The 20,120-nt window shown below is 35.0% G+C and overlaps 1 protein-coding gene across 7 annotated transcripts in view; it reads left to right on the top strand.

Annotated features, from left to right (window-relative positions):
* The window catches only part of LIN54 (lin-54 DREAM MuvB core complex component), an 82,782-nt gene that overhangs the window by 13,328 nt on the left and 49,334 nt on the right, over positions 1–20,120 (top strand). For 4 of the 7 annotated variants that reach the window (XM_079153258.1, XM_079153261.1, XM_079153260.1 and 1 more), the window contains exons 2-4: positions 4,749–4,801; positions 9,572–9,695; positions 17,540–17,682. In XM_079153258.1, coding sequence (XP_079009384.1) covers positions 4,781–4,801; positions 9,572–9,695; positions 17,540–17,682 — 288 coding nt within the window. In that variant the 5' untranslated portion in view covers positions 4,749–4,780. Of the gene's footprint in view, positions 1–4,748; positions 5,459–9,571; positions 9,696–17,539; positions 17,683–20,120 lie in introns of all 7 variants that reach the window. The other 3 variants (XM_079153255.1, XM_079153257.1, XM_079153256.1) reach the window with 1 other exon arrangement.

Below are 20,120 nucleotides of genomic sequence, written 5' to 3' on the forward strand. Positions count from 1 at the left end.
TGAAAAGACTCTGGCATCTGGTAGCAAATGGTCTCTACCCAGGTGGTGAGGAAAGACAGTTGAGTCTAAGGAAGTAAGAACTCACTGTTCTACTGATTAATGAATATTTACAGGCTTAACTGAGAGGATTGAAATAGGCTAGCTGGATGATGCTTTGGTTGTTGTACATGGGAAACTCAGCTGCGTGGCCCTTGCCGAAAGGCTGTATAGCTGTGGCTGTTGCGTTTAAGAGCTCTCAAAGCTGGGAAAATGGTATCAGCAGTGAGGGTATGAACTCTGGATAGATTGAAATTCTTAGAAATTTGTTTGCTTGAGCTGCAGGGGTGAATGCTTGAAACTCAGAAGAAATGCAAAGCTTTGCTTACGGGTGTGGAGTCACTGTCTCCTTGCGTTCTGATCTTTCTTTCCCTCCTCTGACTCCTAGACTTCTGTTGCTTTAAGTAGAAAAATGAACAGGGTTTGGGCTGTGGTGTCCCCATCCATAAGGAGGGCCAAAGGCTCTACCTCTGTGTCTAAAATATAGTGGGAGAACCTTAAGGAAAGGAAGGAGTCAGATTTTCATGGCTCTTTTGGATACAGACCTATCTCATGGGATTTGGGAAATGTTTGTAGTAGGGAAAGAAGGTTAACCTGACATGGTTTCTGGTGCCCTTTGTTGTATACTGTTGAGACTTCCATTGCTGAATGTGTAATTGGTGTTGATATTTTTATATACCTGTACTGTGAATGCCCATAAGTGCCAAAAGGGTTTCTTCAGATCAGGAAGCGCCACATGTAAACAGAAACATTATTTGGAGAAGTGCTAGTGAGAGAGAGAGAGAGAGAGAGAGAGAGAGAGAGAGAGAGAGAGAGACACTAGCACGTTGGAGTCCCCAAACCTTAATGATTCTATTGTGCTACATGTTTTTATGACTGCTGATTTTGCTGTGTGTGTGTGTTTTGTTTTGTTTGTTTGTTTTCTGTACTGGGAATTGAACCCAGGGTACTCTTCCACTGAGCTGTATCCCTGGCCCTTTATACTTTTTATTCTGAAATAGGGTCTCACTAAGTTGTTGAGGCTGACCTCAAATTTGCTGTCCTCCTGCCTCAGCCTCCTGAGTCATTGGGATTACAGGTGTGTACCACCGTGCCTGGTGATTTTGCAGTATTTTTAAAGAACTAATCCAGCTCGGTAAGATTGAAAACCCAGTAGTCAAATTGAAGAAATTGAAGTTATAAATAAAAATTACAATGAGGGTCTGGTGTGTGTGTGTGTGTTACTATGGTGGAGTGCTTGCCTAGCATGCATGAGGTCCTATGTTTGATCCACAGTGCAACAAAAATGAAGGGAAAAAGCACATTAAGATGTCACTTCATACCCATTAGAATGGTTAAAATTAAGAAGACCCAACAAAAGACTGATAGTACCAATTTTTTTTTTTTTTTTTAAGTACTAAAGATTAAACCCAGGGGCACTCAACTACTGAGCCACATCCCCAGCCCTTTTTTGTTTTTTATTTAGAGACAGGGTCTCACTGAGTTGCTCAGGACCTTAGGGCCTTGCTGATTTGCTGAGGCTGGTTTAAACTCAATCCTCCTGCCTCAGCCTGGCGAGCTTCTGGGATATAGGTGTGCACCACCGCACCCATCTCCTCATAGTACCAATTGTTGACAAGGATATGGAGCAGCTGGGCAAGTACTGGGGAATGAAATGAAAATTATATATGTACTTATAAAATATAGCATAATGAATCCTACTATTATGTATAATTATAAGGTAGTAATATAAAATAAAATAATATTTAAAAATATATAATTTATTTGGCTTGGCGTATAACTCTGTGTTAGAGCACTTGCCTAGCATGTATGAAGCCCTGGGTTTGACCCCAGTGTTGGTTAGGGGAGCTTACTTGTCCCAACAATTCCACTTCTAGGTATTTATTTGAAAGAAATGAAGGTCTGGGGATGTAACCTCAGTGGTAGAGTGCTCTGAGGCCCTGGGTTCCCTTTGGATGCTACCAAAGGGAAGAGAAGGAAAAGAAAAAAGTATATCGATAAAAACTTGAACTTGAGTGTTCATAGCAGTTTTATTCATAATAGTTCAAACCAGAAACAGTCCAAATATTCCATTTTCAAGTGAATGTATATGCAAATTGGGATATATTTGTACAATAGAATATTATTTAGAATGAAAAGGAAACAACTAATAAGGATAACAAGGTAAATCTAAAAAGCTAGAACTGCATGTGATGGTGCATACCTATAATCCCATTGATCTAGAAGGCTGAGACAGGAGGATTGCAAGTTTGAGGCCAGCCTGGGCAACTTAGCAAGTCCATTTCAAAATAAAAAATAAACAGGATGGAGATGTATCTCAATGGCAGAATACCCCTGGGTTCAATCCCCAGTACCACACACACACACACACACACACACGTGTGTTGAGAGAAAAAACTCATACTGTATATGATTCTTTTGTTACAGGTACATGATAGTTTCTAACTCAACACCAGTTCCATTTAGAATTTTTCTACTTTATGAATTTTCATCTTTTCTCAGGGTAGTGATATGTGGTACCATCCTTTCTTGTGATGCTGGGCAGCTGCTGCAAACTGCAGTCTCAGTCAGCCACACAATCCGAAGGGAAAATAACTGTTCTCTACAGTGTACTGTGTTGCTAAGTGAGGTTCAGTAGTTTAGGTATATCAAGTGCAGTTTTTTTTTCCTTTTGTTACTGGGGATTGAACCCTGGGTGCTTTACTACTGGACTACATCCCCAGCGTGTTTAGTTTTTCTATTTTGAGATAGGGTCTCCCTAAGTTGCTTAGGGCCTTGCTAAATTGCTGAGACTGGCTTGAACTTGTAATTCTCCTGCCTCAGTCTCTAGAGTCACTCCAGAGTCATCACTTCTGATGTATTTTCAACTTAGGATAGATGTATTGGGACGTAACTATCAGATGTTGAGGAGCATCTGTTCATAATTTTATAAATATGAAGTCTTAGTATGAGCAAAAAGGCCAGTAGTCTGTAGCGACAAGGCAGCAGTTTTGTAGGATGGGATTTTAGAATAGGGAGTTGACTCTAAAAGAGAAGACTTATTTGTTCTCTATTTTTAAATACCAGTGGTAAAAGTTGAAGTTAATTTTTGCCACATATTTTTAATTGGTACATCATAGTTGTATATAATAGTGGGACTTGTTATATATTTGTACATGTACACAATATAACACTAGCATTCCCCAGTATTTCCCCTTTCCCATCCCTCTCTCTTCCCCTTAAAATTTAAGATAATTTTTCTGATTAAAATTATTAACTTTGGCATCGTGTAAACCTGAGTGTAGCCAGGTGAGGTGCACATTACTTGTAATTCCAGCTACTCAAGAAGCTGAGGCAGGATGATTGCAAGTTCAAGGCCAGCCTGTGCAACTTAGTGAGATCCTGTCTCAAAACTAAAATTTTAAAAAGGGCTGGGATGTAGCTCAGTGGTAGAGCATCCCTGAGTTCAATCCCTAGTATTTCCAAATACTAGGAAAATTAGGAAGAAAGACAAAAATCTGAGTTAGTTAGACTTACCTTTCACTAGCTCTGTGTGACTTTGGGCAGATTAATTAACCTTCCTAAGTTTTCTCATCTGTAAAATGGGGACGATAATGGTACTCATATCAGAGTTGTGGAGAGGATAAATTATGCCCTCACCGTTACATAGTAAGTGCTAAATATTGATGTTTTATTTTGGCAGTAGTAGTATTTGCCAATGCAAATTAGTAATATTTGCTATTTGTATGTGTTAATCTTGGAATAGGTATTTTTTAAAATATTTTTTTAAAAAGGGGAAGAAATTAATGAATTGTTCATTAAGTTCTAATGAATATTGGATGTTCTCTGAGTAGAGAGCTTATTGCTATTTAGTCTATTCTAAACATGATGTACTAGCTGTACTACATGAAGATAATGGAACATACTTCTTTATGGAAAGTTTTACATAATCTCTGAGTAATAGCATCACAGCTCTGATTTGTCAGAAATCTTTATTATTACATTTTCTTTTCCTCTATGGGGACTGACTGTATACTTCTTAAACAGTTCCTTCCCCTTTCAACACTTTAAATGACTGAGGAGGATTTAAGAATCTTCTTTTCAAATAAAAGTTTCCTCAGTGTGAAGTTAATTGATCTGACTTGGGCCACATAAGCCATTTGATATACATTTGCTGACATGGATTATTCTAGAAATGCCTTAACATTAATTTGGGCATTTAATGGATTTATCTAAACAGTATAGTGTTCTCATGGGGGCCCTATAGGACCTAGCTCATTTGAAATATAAAGATATTTTCTTATATGTCAATATTTAAATCCTTATTTCCCGTCTGAATGAGCACTTTTCAGGTCTGTGACTGAGTGGATAAAGAGTGGGAAGAAGTAAGGTAATCAGGCAAATCAGAGATTAAAAAGTTTAGTAGAGGACATTTGGAAAGTATTTGGTGTGATTGTTACTTGTTGCCTGAATACAGAATTACTTTTGCGTTGACACATGGTGAGTAAATGTTTGCTTCTAGCTCTGCACCTCAGGTGGCTTATATTTTAGATACTTGAAGGGCAAGGATGTGTTAAAATGATTTAATCCAAATAAGTATCAGGAATATTCTTATTTAATTTTACATCAATTTTAAAAATGGTTACTTTGTTATTTGCATTTTTCTTGAATATTTTCCCCTAAGTCTGTTTAAAAACTTAGTAACTTAATCATTTTTTCCACTTTTATTACAGCACCCGATCACCTTTCTAGCAGGAGAACGATCATGGAGGTGGTGCCAGCTGAGGTGAATAGTTTGCTTCCAGAGGAGATAATGGACACTGGTATAACTTTAGTGGATGATGATAGTATTGAGGCTGTTATTGTTTCATCCCCAATTCCCATGGAGACAGAACTGGAAGAAATTGTCAACATAAATTCTACTGGTGACTCTACAGCCACGCCCATTTCCACGGAACCAATCACAGTGTACAGTAACCACACTAACCAAGTTGCAGTGAATACCACAATTACTAAAGCAGATTCTAATACCACAGTGAAACCAGCTTTTCCAAGTGGCCTTCAAAAACTTGGTGCTCAGACTCCTGTGACTATATCAGCCAATCAGATTATTTTAAACAAACAGACATCTGATCTTAAACTTGGCAATCAGACCCTTAAACCAGATGGACAGAAGTTAATTTTAACAACTTTGGGCAAGTCTGGTTCACCAATTGTTTTAGCTCTACCCCATAGTCAACTACCCCAAGCTCAGAAAGTTACAACTCAGGCCCAGTCAGGAGATGCTAAGTTACCACCGCAGCAAATTAAAGTAGTTACCATTGGAGGGAGGCCAGAGGTGAAACCTGTCATTGGTGTCTCAGCATTGACCCCAGGAAGTCAACTGATTAATACTACAACTCAGCCCTCTGTGTTACAGACCCAACAGTTAAAAACAGTACAGGTAAAAAAAAGGGGGCATATTAATTAAAATGCATGTTAAAAAAGTTAAACTGATTCATAGTTGTGTTTATGTAGGGTTGTTAATTGCATATCTGTTACTGAATTCTTTTGACTGTTGCTTTAAGTAATTGTGTGAGTTTTTTGTTGTTTTTAAGTCTGATATGTCTAACGCTTATGAAAATTTTTCCAGAAAACTTAGAACAAACTGAATTTTGGTTAAATTTCAAATTATTTATAGCCGTTTGTTCATTTGAAAATGCATTTTATTCTTAGTGGTGGTTTGGTTACAAGGATGTTTTGCTGGTTTAGAGATGCTGGACTTGCTGCAGGGTTATCAAAAAATCATTCAGACAAAAATTTTTTTTGGTTAACAGATGGTCAAAGACTAGGAATAGTTTGCTGTTCTGAGAAACCCTTGGAGCCAGTAGTAGTGTGCGCTGGCTAATGAGTATCTCTTCTTTGGAGTTTACTGCATTGCCATCATTCATGTTTACAGTGTGGGAATGAATGACATATGGTGGAGGATGACATAGGCTTTAGAGTTGGAACTGGGCTTGAGTTACCCTTTGCTCTACCAACCGTAGAACTTTAGGTCAGTACCAAATTTTTGCCTTTAGCTTCAGATAACTATTGATTATAAAGAGTCACATAGGACTGTATAGTTCTCAAAACATTGAGGATCCTTCAAAATGGTATCTGATATTAGTACAATTAGGATCCTAAATAGCAGGTTATCAGAACATACATTAATCGTTTCAAGTTTTTTATGCCCCAAAAGGCCATACTACTCTTAGAAATGATCCACCTATAACCAGAAAACAAAAATTTATTCCCTATTTGAAAGAGTTGCCTTTTAGAGAAAAGGAGAAGGCGTTGAGTTTAAAGAAAGTATATGAGGAAATAGGAAGATTTGGGAGAACTAGTTCCTTTCAAATGATATTTAGAAGTAATTAAAACTAAAATTGTTGTGTTAGCAAAGAATTAGTAACTTGCTTTTCATGGACTTTGCTTTTAAGAATGTTGTAAGATTTTTCAAACTTTGTAATTTGCCCCTCTCTTTCTGACACCTTTAACCAATATTGTTTTTTTACTTCTTGTTCGTTGTCATCTCACTTACCTTTGACTTCTTTTCACTTCTTATTTTTGCCAAGGATCTCTTGGATGAGATATCTTATCACCATCAAGCTTCTTGTCCTCAGTTTTGAAACTTATTTTATCTGTTTATCAGACTTTAGCTCTGTGGATCATCATAATCATGTTTACCAGAAACTAATGACATAAATCAGAATGCCTTTTTTTTTCCACTTCTGAGAGCAGTGTATACATATCATTTCAAAAACTGGTATACTTGTATCCACTAGTTTTCTGTTATAATTTCCTAAGCCCTGACAATAAAAACAATTTTTATAACTTGTTTTATTGTTGTTACTTTTATAGAACCTGATTCTATTTATTTAAAAAAGAACTTAAGTTTAAAATTTAATAACAGAATACCGAAAAAATAAGAGAAAACAGAAGAAATCTATTTAGAATTTTGTTACATTTATCCAGTTACTTTCAGGCAACACCAATATTTCCAACTCAGAAATAACCTACAAAACTCAGAAGCACTTTGAAAAGAAAACCCCCAAAACTATAAATCTGTATTTTTTCACTTTGGACACCAGAATATGGGGTTTATTCTACAATTTATGTGATTCTCTGTTTCCCTACAAGTCTTCAGTGTTGTCTTAAGCTTAATGGGTATGGAGACTCTTAGGGTATGGACAGCAGGTAAGAATTGAAGGAAAAAAGTATCAGTTGAGGTTAGATGTAATAAGAGAGGTATAGTCATGCTCAGTTACAGATACATATACTTTCCCCTGTTTTGTGTGCATAGGGTATAAGAGTAGTAAATAACTAGCAGTCTGGGACAGTATAACTATTTATTAGTTCCTGAATCTGACCATTACACTGCCAAAAATTACTTGTTTGGATTATTTGATGATCTGACTACCTTATTTGGAAGTTTTCTTTCTTTTTTTATTTCATTTTTGTCTTAATCTGCTGATTAGATAACACTTGTTAAAAAAATGATCCTAGCTAAGTCCAGTGGCTCACATCTATAATCCCAGTGACTTGGGAACCTGAGGCAGGAGGATTGCAAGTTCCAGGTGAGCCTCACCAATTAAGTGAGGCACTAAGCAACAATAGGGAGACTCTTTCAAAATTAAAAGTTAAGAAAAAAAGAGTGGTCTTGGTGATGGGGATGTAGCTCACTGATAAAGTGCCTCTGGTCCAATCTCCGTACCACCAAAAAAAAAAAAAAAAAAAGGAGTCCTATATGTTTTGTTTTACTTAAAGAAGAAATTTTGTTCTAGGGTAGCTTAGAATTCATAATCCACAAAATTATGGTCCCTTAACTGGACATTGATATTTTCAGCAATATTTCACTAAAAAAATATAACCACATGGGCAAAACAGATTGTTCATTTGAATAATTAGTGTACTTTTTATTGTATTATTTATATATTTTTTCTTATTGGTAAGTATTCTAATAGTCATTTGATTATGAAAGTCAGATAAGAAGGGAGAAATACTTTAAACTTTCAGTTTTTATAGATAAGGTTATTTATTGCTAGATTATGTATGTCTAAGAACATCAACTTCTACCTCTCAAGATCTTTAATACTGTGTGTGTAGAAGGAATTCTGACTTAAGAGTTTTTAGTCTATAAACACTTGGGAATATTTCTACCATATGTACTTTCTAAAGTACAATTGTGAATTCATTTGGGTATGTCACAGTTTTGCAAGCTGAGTATTTTTTCACATATTAATGAATTTCTTTTATTAAAAAGCAATTTGTATTTCACATAGATTTTATTGTATCAGTAATATGTTCTAAGTGTAAAAAAGTAATATATTCTGAGTGTTAGATAAGGTGTTATTTAATTTATAATTTGACCATAGAGAACTGTTATTTTTCTAGTTCTGTGATCTGTTTCAATTTCTGGTGTATTTCTGCCATGCATGTTGGTTGTGTTTATTCATTTGAATCAACATTTCCAATAATAATATTTTTAGGTTCTCAATGTTCTTATTTGCTGAAAGATAAAATTAATATTTAATGTACTTCATGCACTAAAATTCTGTAATTTCAGTCATAGGTAAATTTCTGCTTCTGTATTTTTAGAAGAAACTATGTCTTTGCATATGGTAATGACTTCAGTATAAAATTTGGTACTTCTTTCTTCCTTGACTTGTGGAGAATTTACTTCCAAGTCAACAGTGTCCAGTATGTAACTTCAGATCAGAAATGAATAAAAGACCCTCCCTTCAAGGAATTTTAGTTATAGTAAACAATATGTTAGAATCTTTTCCTTTATAATGGTCTTTGTTCTACCAAACTGGTCTCTTTGTATCTTAGGACTTTCATTTGTTCAGTTCTTCCTTTATATATTCTTGATATATAGCTCTAAGGTTGAAAAGCTAATCATAAGTTTGATTTAATATGTTTTTGTATTTTGCATCCAGGGGCCAATGTAATTATTTACACACACACACACACACACATTTGACTTCATCATTTGCATTATACTTCTTAACTTATTCTGTTCTATCTTTAAAATTTTTTTTTTAGTTGTACATGGACACAATACCTTTATTTAATTAAATTATTTATTTTTATGTGGTGCTGAGGATCGAACCCAGTGCCTCACACGTGCAAGGCAAGTGCTGTACCACTGAGCTGCAACCCCAGCCCTCTGTTCCATCTTAATACTGTTGAATGATTTATTTTGAAAAAGAATATTGTTGTGCATAAAAATGTTATATTATTAGAAATTAAATGTTAAACATTAATTTGCAAAATTAATTTGCTTTTCATCATATTTTAAGAGATTAATATAAAGATTTATAATAAAATGCAAATGCATTATACATATGGGCTTGGGTGTGATCATATTCATATTTTTATGAATGCATTTTAAATGTTTTTAACATTGTATAGATATAATTTGTTAAGTGGGCTGGTTTCACATGTGCTACTACTGTGCATGAATTTTTTGTCTAATTTTGATTGAATAGGTATTTTATAGAAATAAACGGTCTTCATAGTTATTTGTATGTTTCAGATTGCTAAGAAGCCTCGAACACCAACCTGTGGTCCAGTAATCACGAAGCTGATCTTTGCAAAACCAATTAATAGTAAAGCAGTTACAGGACAGACAACTCAAGTATCACCATCAGTCATTGCAGGTTATATTTCTTTATAGTTTATTAAGCTGTATATTTACCTTTCTTTTAGAAAAGACTGATGTGCTACCTTAAAATGTTTTATTCAACAGCTATAGCTTATTATAAACCAACCTACTTTGATAGGAAATGTTATACTTATTAAATGAGTGCTTCAAGCAAAATGCCTTATCTGAAAATCAGTCCATCACTTTAGTCTCCTTTGTGTTTAGAAATTTACCATGAAAATAACAAAGTCTTAAACTCTAGTAATACTAGTTAACCTTTATATAATATTTAATATTTGCTATTCTTAGCTTTTTACATATAGTGACTGCCAATCCTATGATGGCATACTAAAACATACTCCATTTTGCCTGTGTGACAGTGGAGGCACTCAGCTAGTAAATGACTGAGCTGGAATTTGAACTCAAGCAGTTTGTCTATGGAACACATGTACTAAATCAAGTATATTTCATTTAGTGCACATGAGAATATAGTATTTCATGATTTCTGTATGAATTTTTTTGGTTTTTGCATTTTACTATTCTCTGCATGCAGTTTTCTTTGAAAATTGCCACAGTGATAGTAGTAACTTAAGTAATAAAAGAATTTTAGCTATGTTACTTTTATCAGCACATTCCTTAATGTCACCCTGTTCTCTTTTAGGATGTGCTTTAAAATTTGTTATCACCAGTAACTACACCGCCTCAGAAACTTGGACTTCTGGTGTTCTATTCTCTTTATTCTTTAGCCTACCTTCCTTTGTACTCCCAATCCAGTAATTTTTTACTTTGAAGTCTCTGATACCTTGATTCTTCCATTTTCTCTTTAATAATCACATTTTCTGTCCTTAAATTCTTCTTTACTCAACATGGAGCCCATGACTCATCATTAATGCTCCCTTGCAGACACCATTGATTATGTTTTACCGTCTTTTTGTAATGACTTGGTTAAGGCTAGCTGTCACTCTGCTCTTCAGGCAGCTCAGTTCTAGGGAAAAAATCATATAACCATGGTCTTTAATTCAGTTATACTAACATTACTCTTACTTTTTTTTTCCCCCAATGAAAAAGAGTAGCACCTCTGAATAGTAGCCTTTTGACTAAAGACTTTCGAATGCTAATTACCCATTCATAGAAAGTGTATTTTTGAAGATGGTACTTTAAATGTTAACTAATCATCCTAGTATATATATTTAAACCACTTGCTGTGGGGACTAAGAACCAAAAGCTGGGGTGAGGAAGCTAAAACAAAACAAAACAAAAACCACCTCAAATCACTTACTAACGTCTTTAGTAAATTCAAAGACTTAGCAATGGACAACTCTGAAGTCAGTGGCAGTAATTTGTCATTTTTCTGAGATTTGAATTGCATGTAGGGAGGCTTCTCCCTACACTTTCTTTAGTGAATAAGAAAAGGAGTCAAAAGATGATAGTATGAGGGTAATGTTCAGTGAGTTTTCTTTTTCTTTTAGCTATCAGTAAAGATTCATGAGGGTATAGGAGCCTGGTGTCTTGAGGACTATAGTAGGAGCAAAGTATGACCCCAGAGGCAAGATTGGAAAGAATTTGGACTTGGGACTGATTCAGGAAATAGGCTGTAATTGGCTTAAAATAAATAAGACTTATAAATATTGATAAAAAGGGGCCAATAATCCCCTGGGAGCTTCTGCATAGGTTGACTGTTGTATAGTGCTATTTATTGTTTCCTGTGTCCAGTTTTGTGGTGCTGGGGATTGAACTTAGGGGTATTTTGCCACTGAACTACATCCCCAGCCCTTTTTAATTTTTATTTTGAGACAGGGTCTTGCTAAGTTTCTCAGGACTTTGATAAATTGCTGAGGCTGGCCTTGAATTTGCAATCCTCCTGCCTGAGCCTCCCCAGTGCCTGGAATTGCAGGTATACATAACTGTGCCTGGCTATTGACTGTTTTGAGTTTGAGAGTCACTTAAAATTTTTATTGTGTGTGAGGGATCATATGTCAACATTTGTGGTGTTTGCAGAAGTGTCTTGATGAATTTTTGGCTATATCAAAAGTTCAGGCTGGGCTTGGTGGCACATGCCTGCCATCCCAGTGGCTCGGGAGGCCGAGGCAGGAGGAGGAGCAAGAGTTTAAAGCCAGCCTCAGCAAATCCAAAGGTGCTAAGCGTGCTGGCGATATAGCTCATCACGTAGAATGTCTGCCTCGCATGCTTGAGGTCCAGATTCGAGTCCCCAGCACTGTTAGATTGTGGAAATAACAAACAAAGGTGCTAAGCAACTTTTAGAGCAACCCTGTCTCTAAAATACAAAATAGGGCTGGGGATCTGACTCACTGGTCAAGTATACTGAGTTCAATTTCTGGTACTTCCCCCAAAAAAGTTCACCTTGACTATCATGAATGTCATTACTTAATTTTGGGGTCATTTATAATGTGTTGCAGACATAACTTCACCTTTTAATTGCAAACAGACTTAGTGGCACCACTAAAATGCATAAAGATAGACTTCTGTTAAATTTCACTAGAATTGTCACTAAGTTCAGTATGGAGAGATAATTTCACATTTTAACTGATTTTGTGTAGCCTTTTAAAATTCATGTGAGCCAGCTAAACAGTGGCACACACTGTAACTTTGTAGGTTGAGGCAGGGGGATCAGAAGTTCCAGGCCAGCCTTAGCAACTTAGCTATGCCCTGCCTCAAAAATGAAAAGGGATGGGGATGTAGCTCAGTGGTAAAGGACCCCCAGGTTTAATCCACAGTACCACAAAAAAACAAACAAAAACATATAAGCCAAATTTTAAACCACCAATGTAACTGTTCTGTTGAACTGTATCTTTCATCATTTTTGTATTGTAGCCAATGCTCTTTCATAGTACATTGAGGTGGTTTTTTTTTTTTTTTTTTTTTTTTTTAATGATTTTTGGGCTTCTTATTTAAGATGGATAGCTTTTCTTTTTAATCAAGGTAAACATATATTTGTATATAATTGATTTTTCTAAAATGCACATCTGATTTTGTCATACCCTTGCTTAAAATTTTCTTGACCTAATTCATTTTTTGGCCTTTATCCATCAGGATTAAGTTCAAATGACAGTACTTTTTTAGCATTAAAAGCATTTATGATCTAATGTGTACTTTTGATCTTCACCTTCTATTGGCTTCAAACCTACTGATTTACTTATTTCAAGAGATCACCAAAAGATCATGTTCTCTTAGGACTAAGGGTCTTGGCATTCCCAGTTCCTTTTACATGGAATGTCTTTCTTTGCTCTTCCTCTGGCTAATTCATCCATTTTGTTTTTTGGATTAGGAAGTGTCTCACTCCTAGGTTTAGTCAGTTACTTGCTGTCTCTCTTTTTTTTTTAATTCTTTTTAGATATACATGACAGTGGAGTGTATTTTGACATATTATACATACATGGAGTATAATTTCCCATTCTTGTGGTTGTATATGATGTGGAGTTACACTGGTCCTGTATTCATATATAAAAATAGGAAAGTTTTGGCCGAATCATTCTACTGTCTTTCCCATTCCCATTCTCATTCCCATTGCCCCTCCCTTCCCTTCATTCCCCTTTGTCTAATCCAGTGAACCTCTATTCCTTCCCCACCCCCACCTCCCTTATTGTGTGTATGCATCCATCTATCAGAGAGAACATTTAGCTTTGGTTGTTTTGGGATTGGCTTATTTCACTTAGCATGATAGTCTCCAGTTCCATCCATTTACTGGCAAATGCCGTAATTTCATTCTTCTTTATGACTGAGTGATATTCCATTGTATATATGTATATATCCACTCATCTGTTGAAAGGCACTTAAGTTGGTCAGTTATTCTTCCTCTAACACTTCTTATGTATCCCTACAAAACTTGATATTACCTATCAAATACTTATCTTTAGCTAAACTTTTATATAAATTTCACACTTTTAACTTGTTCATTAGTCATAGTATATTGTAATACTTGGCTTTCTTGTCTGTTTCCCTGTAGCATTTATAATTTTTCTTTTTCCTTTTTTCCATATCTTTATTTGTGTGTGTATGCCAGTGATTGAACCCAGTGCCTTGGCATGCTAGGTTGCGGCTCTACCACTGAGCCACAATCCCAGCCCCGCTTACAGTTTTTGTTGAGTATAGTTTTTTATTTGCCATCTAGTTCTTCTTAAAATTTACCATTTACGCCAGGCATGATGACTGGTGTATGCCTGTAATCCAAGCTACATGGGAGGTTGAGGTAGAGGGATCTCAAGTTCAAGGTCAGCCTTAGCAACTTAGTAAGACCTTGTCTCAAAAAAAATAAAAAGGTACTTTTTAAAAAGTATTATTTAAGCATGTAATTTATTGGCATTAAGTATATTTACATTATTGTACAATCATCATTCCCATGCATCTCCAAAATTTTTTCATCATGTAAGACTGAAATATTATATTCATTAAGTTGTAGTTCTAACTGTCTTCCTCCCTCTCCCCAGACCCTGGCAACCACCTTTCTACTTTCTGTGTCTTTGGTTTTAATTGCTCTTTATACCTGATACAAATGAAATCATATATTTGTTTTTTATGATGATTTTACTCACTATAATACCCTTATAGTCCATCCATACTGTAACAGGTTGTCAGAGAATTTCCTTCCTTTTTAAGACAGTAGTGTTATACTGTGCATACTGCCATATTGATGATAATTCTTTGTTTCTTTCCTGCTCCCTCTCTTCTGTCTCTCCAGTACCCTTTCTGGCAATTAGATGTAGTTCAGTGAATATGTATTATTGAATGTCATGGAGGCAGTGTAGAGATGTGGTAGGAGCTGTTGGAAGACTTGGGTTTTCTTCTTAGCTTTTCTGTTCATTTTCTCTGTGATCTTGGATAAATATATTATTTTTTTCATCTTTTGTAATGTAAAATATAAATACCAACCACCATATAAGACTTTTGAGATGGTTAAATGAGATAGACTTCTGCATTATCAGAGGTTACAAGGGATCAGGTTGCTTATGGCAGCAAACTTCATCACAATGTTAAGATATTCACTAATGAATTAATCTCATATGGATTTGTCCTTGTGTATATATGCGTGCCTCAGCCTGTTCCATCTGAGGCCTTTTGGAGTTCTTTTGATTCTTGGAGACCACCTAACAGTAGAATATAAAGGTCTTCTAAATTGACTTCAAGGTGAAATTGTAACTTGGATACTTCTTGGACTATGTCTTCAGAGTTAAGTATAAATAGGGATTTAGAAATTAGATAATCAGAAATGCTGAATTTTAAAGGATGCAAAGGTTCTTGTGATCATGTTATATCCATGTAACTGAATTTATCATTGTGTTGTCATACAAATTTTCAGAAGAGAATTCTCTTGCGATGGACAGTAACACATGCCTGTAATCACAGTGAAACAGGAGGATCACAAGTTCAAGGCTATCCGCAGAAACTTAGTAAGACTCTGTCTCTAAAACTGAAAAAGGCTGGGGATGCAACTCAGTGGTTATGTGCTCCTGGGTTCAATCTCTGGTACCAAAAAAAAAAAAAAAAAAAAAAAAAGAGAGAGAGAGAGAGAGAGACCTCTCCCTAAATCTACAGCTCATTTGTCTCATTCATCATAAGAGTTGCAGTTATAAACTGAATTTCTAAAAAAAAAAGTGAAAGTTTTAGTTTTATTGGCTACTTAAAATAAAATTTTTGTCCCTGTTTTAAGTGAGTTTTCTTCATATGGCCTATTATACTCAGGAAGGATATTCTGTGAGAACATCTTCTGAAAGATATGTAATGCCTGACAAATATAAACTATCTTTATTGATACAATAATTTCTTATTAATGGTTGTTGAGGATTCAGGCTTAGCCTACAGATAATAACTTTGGAAATAAGAATAGACAAACATGTTACATTAGGCCAGACTCAAACTTCAGGCTGGCTTTCCTAAAATAGTTGATGTAGATTCATTTAGTTTATAAAGAACTTTTAAAATTTACTTAGATATGATGTAATTCAAGTTAAAAAAAAAAAAAAAAACAGTATACACCTGGTGTGGTGGCACATATCCATAATACCAGTGACTCAGGAGACAGACAGGGGGATTGCAAGTTTGAGGCCAGCCTGGACAACTTAGTGAGACCCCTGTCTCAAAAATTAAAAAGGCTAGAGGTGTAGCTCAATGGTAGAGTGCCATGGTGTTCAATTACCAGTACCCCCCAGCCCAAAATATGTGTGTGTGTGTATGTATATGTACCTATCTATATATAGCTCCAACAGAACAGTCAACTGAAATTTATCAAGAAATATATTACTTGTATAATATATATAAATTTATATATAATCTATAAATTATATACTGCAGTTTTGAAAATTATATTTAAAATATTTAAAATTCATGAATGATAATAAAATTTGATTCACTTTAAAAGGAACAATGTAAATGTTAGCATTTTAATAGGAAAATTGACTCAGAAGCTGTTATATATTAGTTCTTTAGTTTTTTTGTCTTTATTTTCCCTTTCTCCCTTTCTTCCTTTCTTCCTTTTTCTTTCATCTCCAGCTATATCTGTAAGTTCAGTAATATCATCTGAAGGTTGGAGGGTATTTTAGAGATTAGTTATCTAACTTTACTATATACTTCTTAGATGCTAAACTTTCCTCTTTAGCCAGTGGATTTGATAATCCAGCATCTGCTTGGAATTCACCTGTGTTGAAACAGTCATTATAATTGGAAATCTGAAATTCTTTCTTAGTGCTGAATTTTTTTCTGTTTCTATATGTTTGATACTGATTGGTTCTAATTCTTCAGACTGGCAAACCTGGATTAGTCAGCTCCATCTTACTTTTTTCTGTCAAAATAATCTCCAACTCTCTAAAACATAAAAATTCAGAGTTTTTATTCTTTTATTCATACTTCAAGATTACATGTCCATTGTTGGCTCTTATCATAGTCACTGAAGGACACAGAATGACAGAGGAGCCACCATCTCAGATGTGACAGAGGAAAAGAGAACTTTGAAATATCTTGCAGCAAATGCTCTGACCTAGAAATGACATGTCATTTTACTCAAAGTCATTGGCCAACTGTAGTCACATGACCCTCTACCACAAAATTGTAGGGTTTGGATAGGAAGTGCAAGTAGAATTCTGCCATGCACCCAAAATAAGGAGAACCAGATTACTTGGTAAAAGGCAGTACTTTCCAGAATTTGAGACTCTGTCATGTCTTTGTATTCATTTCTTGCCTAGGATAAAAATTCCTGATATTTCACCTTATTCCAATATGATTACCAATCCTAAATCATCCAGTATACTATAGGGTTTCGATTTTGTTCCTGAGGGATGTTGTCCTGAAGGGAACATAGTATGAAATACGGCTAGGGTAGCTAGAAGAAAATTTTTACTCCCTTTTGGCAGTCTAAAATCAGACAGTATTCAACTTGAGAGTGTTCAAGTTAGTTGTCTAATAATTGTTTCTAAAGTGTGGATTTAAATCGTACATTAATGATTTAAGTTCAAATAAGAAGACAGCCTATATAGTGGAGTCCAGAGATTGAAGTTTAAAGACTTGGGATCAAGTCCAGACTTTTAGAAACTGTGTCACATAGGACACATTGCTTAATTGTCCTGAGCTTGCTTTCTGATGTCTATAATTCAACAATATTGATGAGAATAAAAGTGGAATTGTTTTTATAGACTGTTATGTAAATTGATACTAAGTATTATAAGAAGCATTGTTTGTTTCTGCCTAGGTTCACTGCCGTTCATTAGGAATTCAATTAAGTGTTCAGGTTCATATGTTAATTCATATGAAATAGTGAACAAATACTGAAGTCCTTGTGGGTATAGATCATCACATAGATTTATATACTGTTATTGAAAAAAGTTAAACTGATGTGCTGCCTCTCATTTGCAGGTAGGGTTCTTTCACAGTCTACTCCTGGAACTCCATCAAAGACCATAACAATATCTGAAAGTGGTGTTATTGGATCAACTTTAAATTCTACAACACAGACACCAAATAAAATAGCCATCTCACCTTTGAAATCGCCAAATAAGGTAAAAACAAAAACAACAACATCAACAAAAAAAAAACCCCACAAATGCCAAATGTGATTCATGCTTTTATTTTCTTACTAGTCACTTACCTACTTCCCATTTTCAAATATTTCTAAGCAAGTAATAGGCACTCACTGAATACTGGGTTTATCTAGTAATCAGGACTTTTCTTCATATTTTTATTGGTGTATTATAATTATACACAATGGTGGGATTCATTATTAAATATTTGTACATGCACATGATATAACAGTATAATTTTAGTATCATTTCCTATTATTTCCCCTTTCCCTTTGTCTCTCCCCACCACTTGTCTCTTTTCTCTTCTCTTCGGATCTCCCTTTAAATAGTCAAGGATTTTTGACAAAGGAAACACTTATTTAAACACATGGTAACATAGTAATCATTTTGCATGTTAAGATGATTTCTGTGGCCCATATGAATATGGGTATAGCAAAAGTCTTGAATGAAGTATGTTGTATACATGTTCAGTTTCTCTTCACTTAATATTTAGCAAAATTATTTTCTTCGTGGAAGTTATATATATAGTAACTACATAAATATAAAATGTTAAAGTAATTTCTTTTATAAAGGTTGAGCTTTTTCTGGATAATAGGACCCAGAGTACTAGAATTTGCTGGTAGATGTTGGGAACCATAATACAAAGTACATTTTTTTCAAAGCATTCAAAAGCTTTTCATAATTTGTTTTCATTTTAAGGTGATAAAGTACCTATTATTTTACTCTTAGTAATTAACTCGTTTTTCTAAAACATACAAATGTTATTATACTAGCATATTAAAATGTTTAAGATATGTTTTAAAAATCATATTATTCAGGTAGTAAGCCAAGCAGTGTTATTTTATAAGGTGCCACCCTTTTGTTTCTGGAAATGTATGGGCATTTGTACTTGCCTTCTTCCTTGATTTTCAACTGCTAATACACAGAATAAACATTTGCCTTATTTTTTTTTTTAATAGTCTAGTGATTGCCTTCTGTTTTAATGGGACTTGAATATAATGTATAAATATATGTCTCTTACAGTTTATTAAACTAGGCATATACCTGGGTAATCATATAGACTATTTTTTATTTTCTTGAAGTGGAATGAATCAGCAGATACTTGAGTGCTTACATGTGCGACGCATAGTGATGGAGATAAAATATAAGATAAGGTTTTTAATTTCGGGAGCTCAACAAGGGAGTTAGACTGAAACATTAAAAATTGCTCCACAGAATTATTATACTCTCAGGTGGATTGATGAGGGGTGTGTGTGTGTGTGTGTGTGTGTGTTAGTGTTAGGGAAGGGTTATGCAAAGAAGTCTGCTGTTGAAAGATCTTAACCTTAATGGGTGGTGAGACTTAGTTGTGAATGAGCAAACAGAAGGGGCTTTTTGAATTGAGTTAGTTTTTTACACAAAAAATGTAAAGATGTGGCACTTTCAAAGAGGTACTTGTTTTAGTAGGGTAAGGGCCCAGCATTCTAAGATTAGATGGGGAGGTCTCACTTTCTTCAGGGGTATTTGGATTTTCTTGATTGTGAAGACTTTCTTTGACTTACAGTGCTTATAGGATATGGTTCTTACCTTGTCCATGTGTTGGACCTGGGGAGTTTTAATAAATACTCACATTTGGCTCTCATACCCAGAGATTCTATTGTAGTGTTTCTGGAGTTTGGTCTGGTATCAGGATTTTTAAAAGCTCCCTAAGTAATTCTAATGGTAGCCTAGACTGAGAGAGCCTCTGCTCTAAATAATTTGAGATTCATATTTTTGAAAAGAAAACTCTAGCTGGGTGAACACCTATAATCCCAGTGACTCAGACTGAGGCAAAAGGATCATGAGTTCAAAGCAACCTCAGCAACTTAGTGAGGCCTTAAGCAACTTAGCAAGACCCTGTCTCTAATTAAAATATGAAAAAGGGATGTGTTCAGTGGTTAGGTACTCCTGGTGCAACCCCTAGTACCAAAAAAAATAAGACTGATTATATTAGTAAAAGATGGTGTGGGAGAAAGATAATCCTGGATTCTGGGAGAGACCAATTAGATTGGTGATTTTCAATGTAGATCGCACTTTAGAAGCGCCTGGAATCCTCTTGAAAAAAATGAATGACTGACCTCTGCCTGACCCCACTTAAGTCAGAATCTCTGGAGTAGATCTAAATATTAGATTTAATATTTTAAATTCCAAAGTATAGGCTAAAATAGAGAATCACTAATTTGGATTATCTTAACACTTCAGGTTAGGGGTAGAGAGAAAGAGATTTGTTGAAAGAGGTTTAAGATGTAATGACTAGATGTCAGAATCTTAAAAAGGGGAAGAATCCATGATGACAACTATATTTCTGACTTTAATAACAAGATAGATGGTGGCGCTTTGGACTAACACGGTTTGTATATAGGTTGTACATGATGATATACAAATAGGAGCTAACTTTA

The sequence above is a fragment of the Sciurus vulgaris genome (genome assembly GCF_902686455.1).
Source record: "Sciurus vulgaris genome assembly, chromosome: 9".
In the NCBI taxonomy this organism is placed as follows: domain Eukaryota; kingdom Metazoa; phylum Chordata; class Mammalia; order Rodentia; family Sciuridae; genus Sciurus; species Sciurus vulgaris.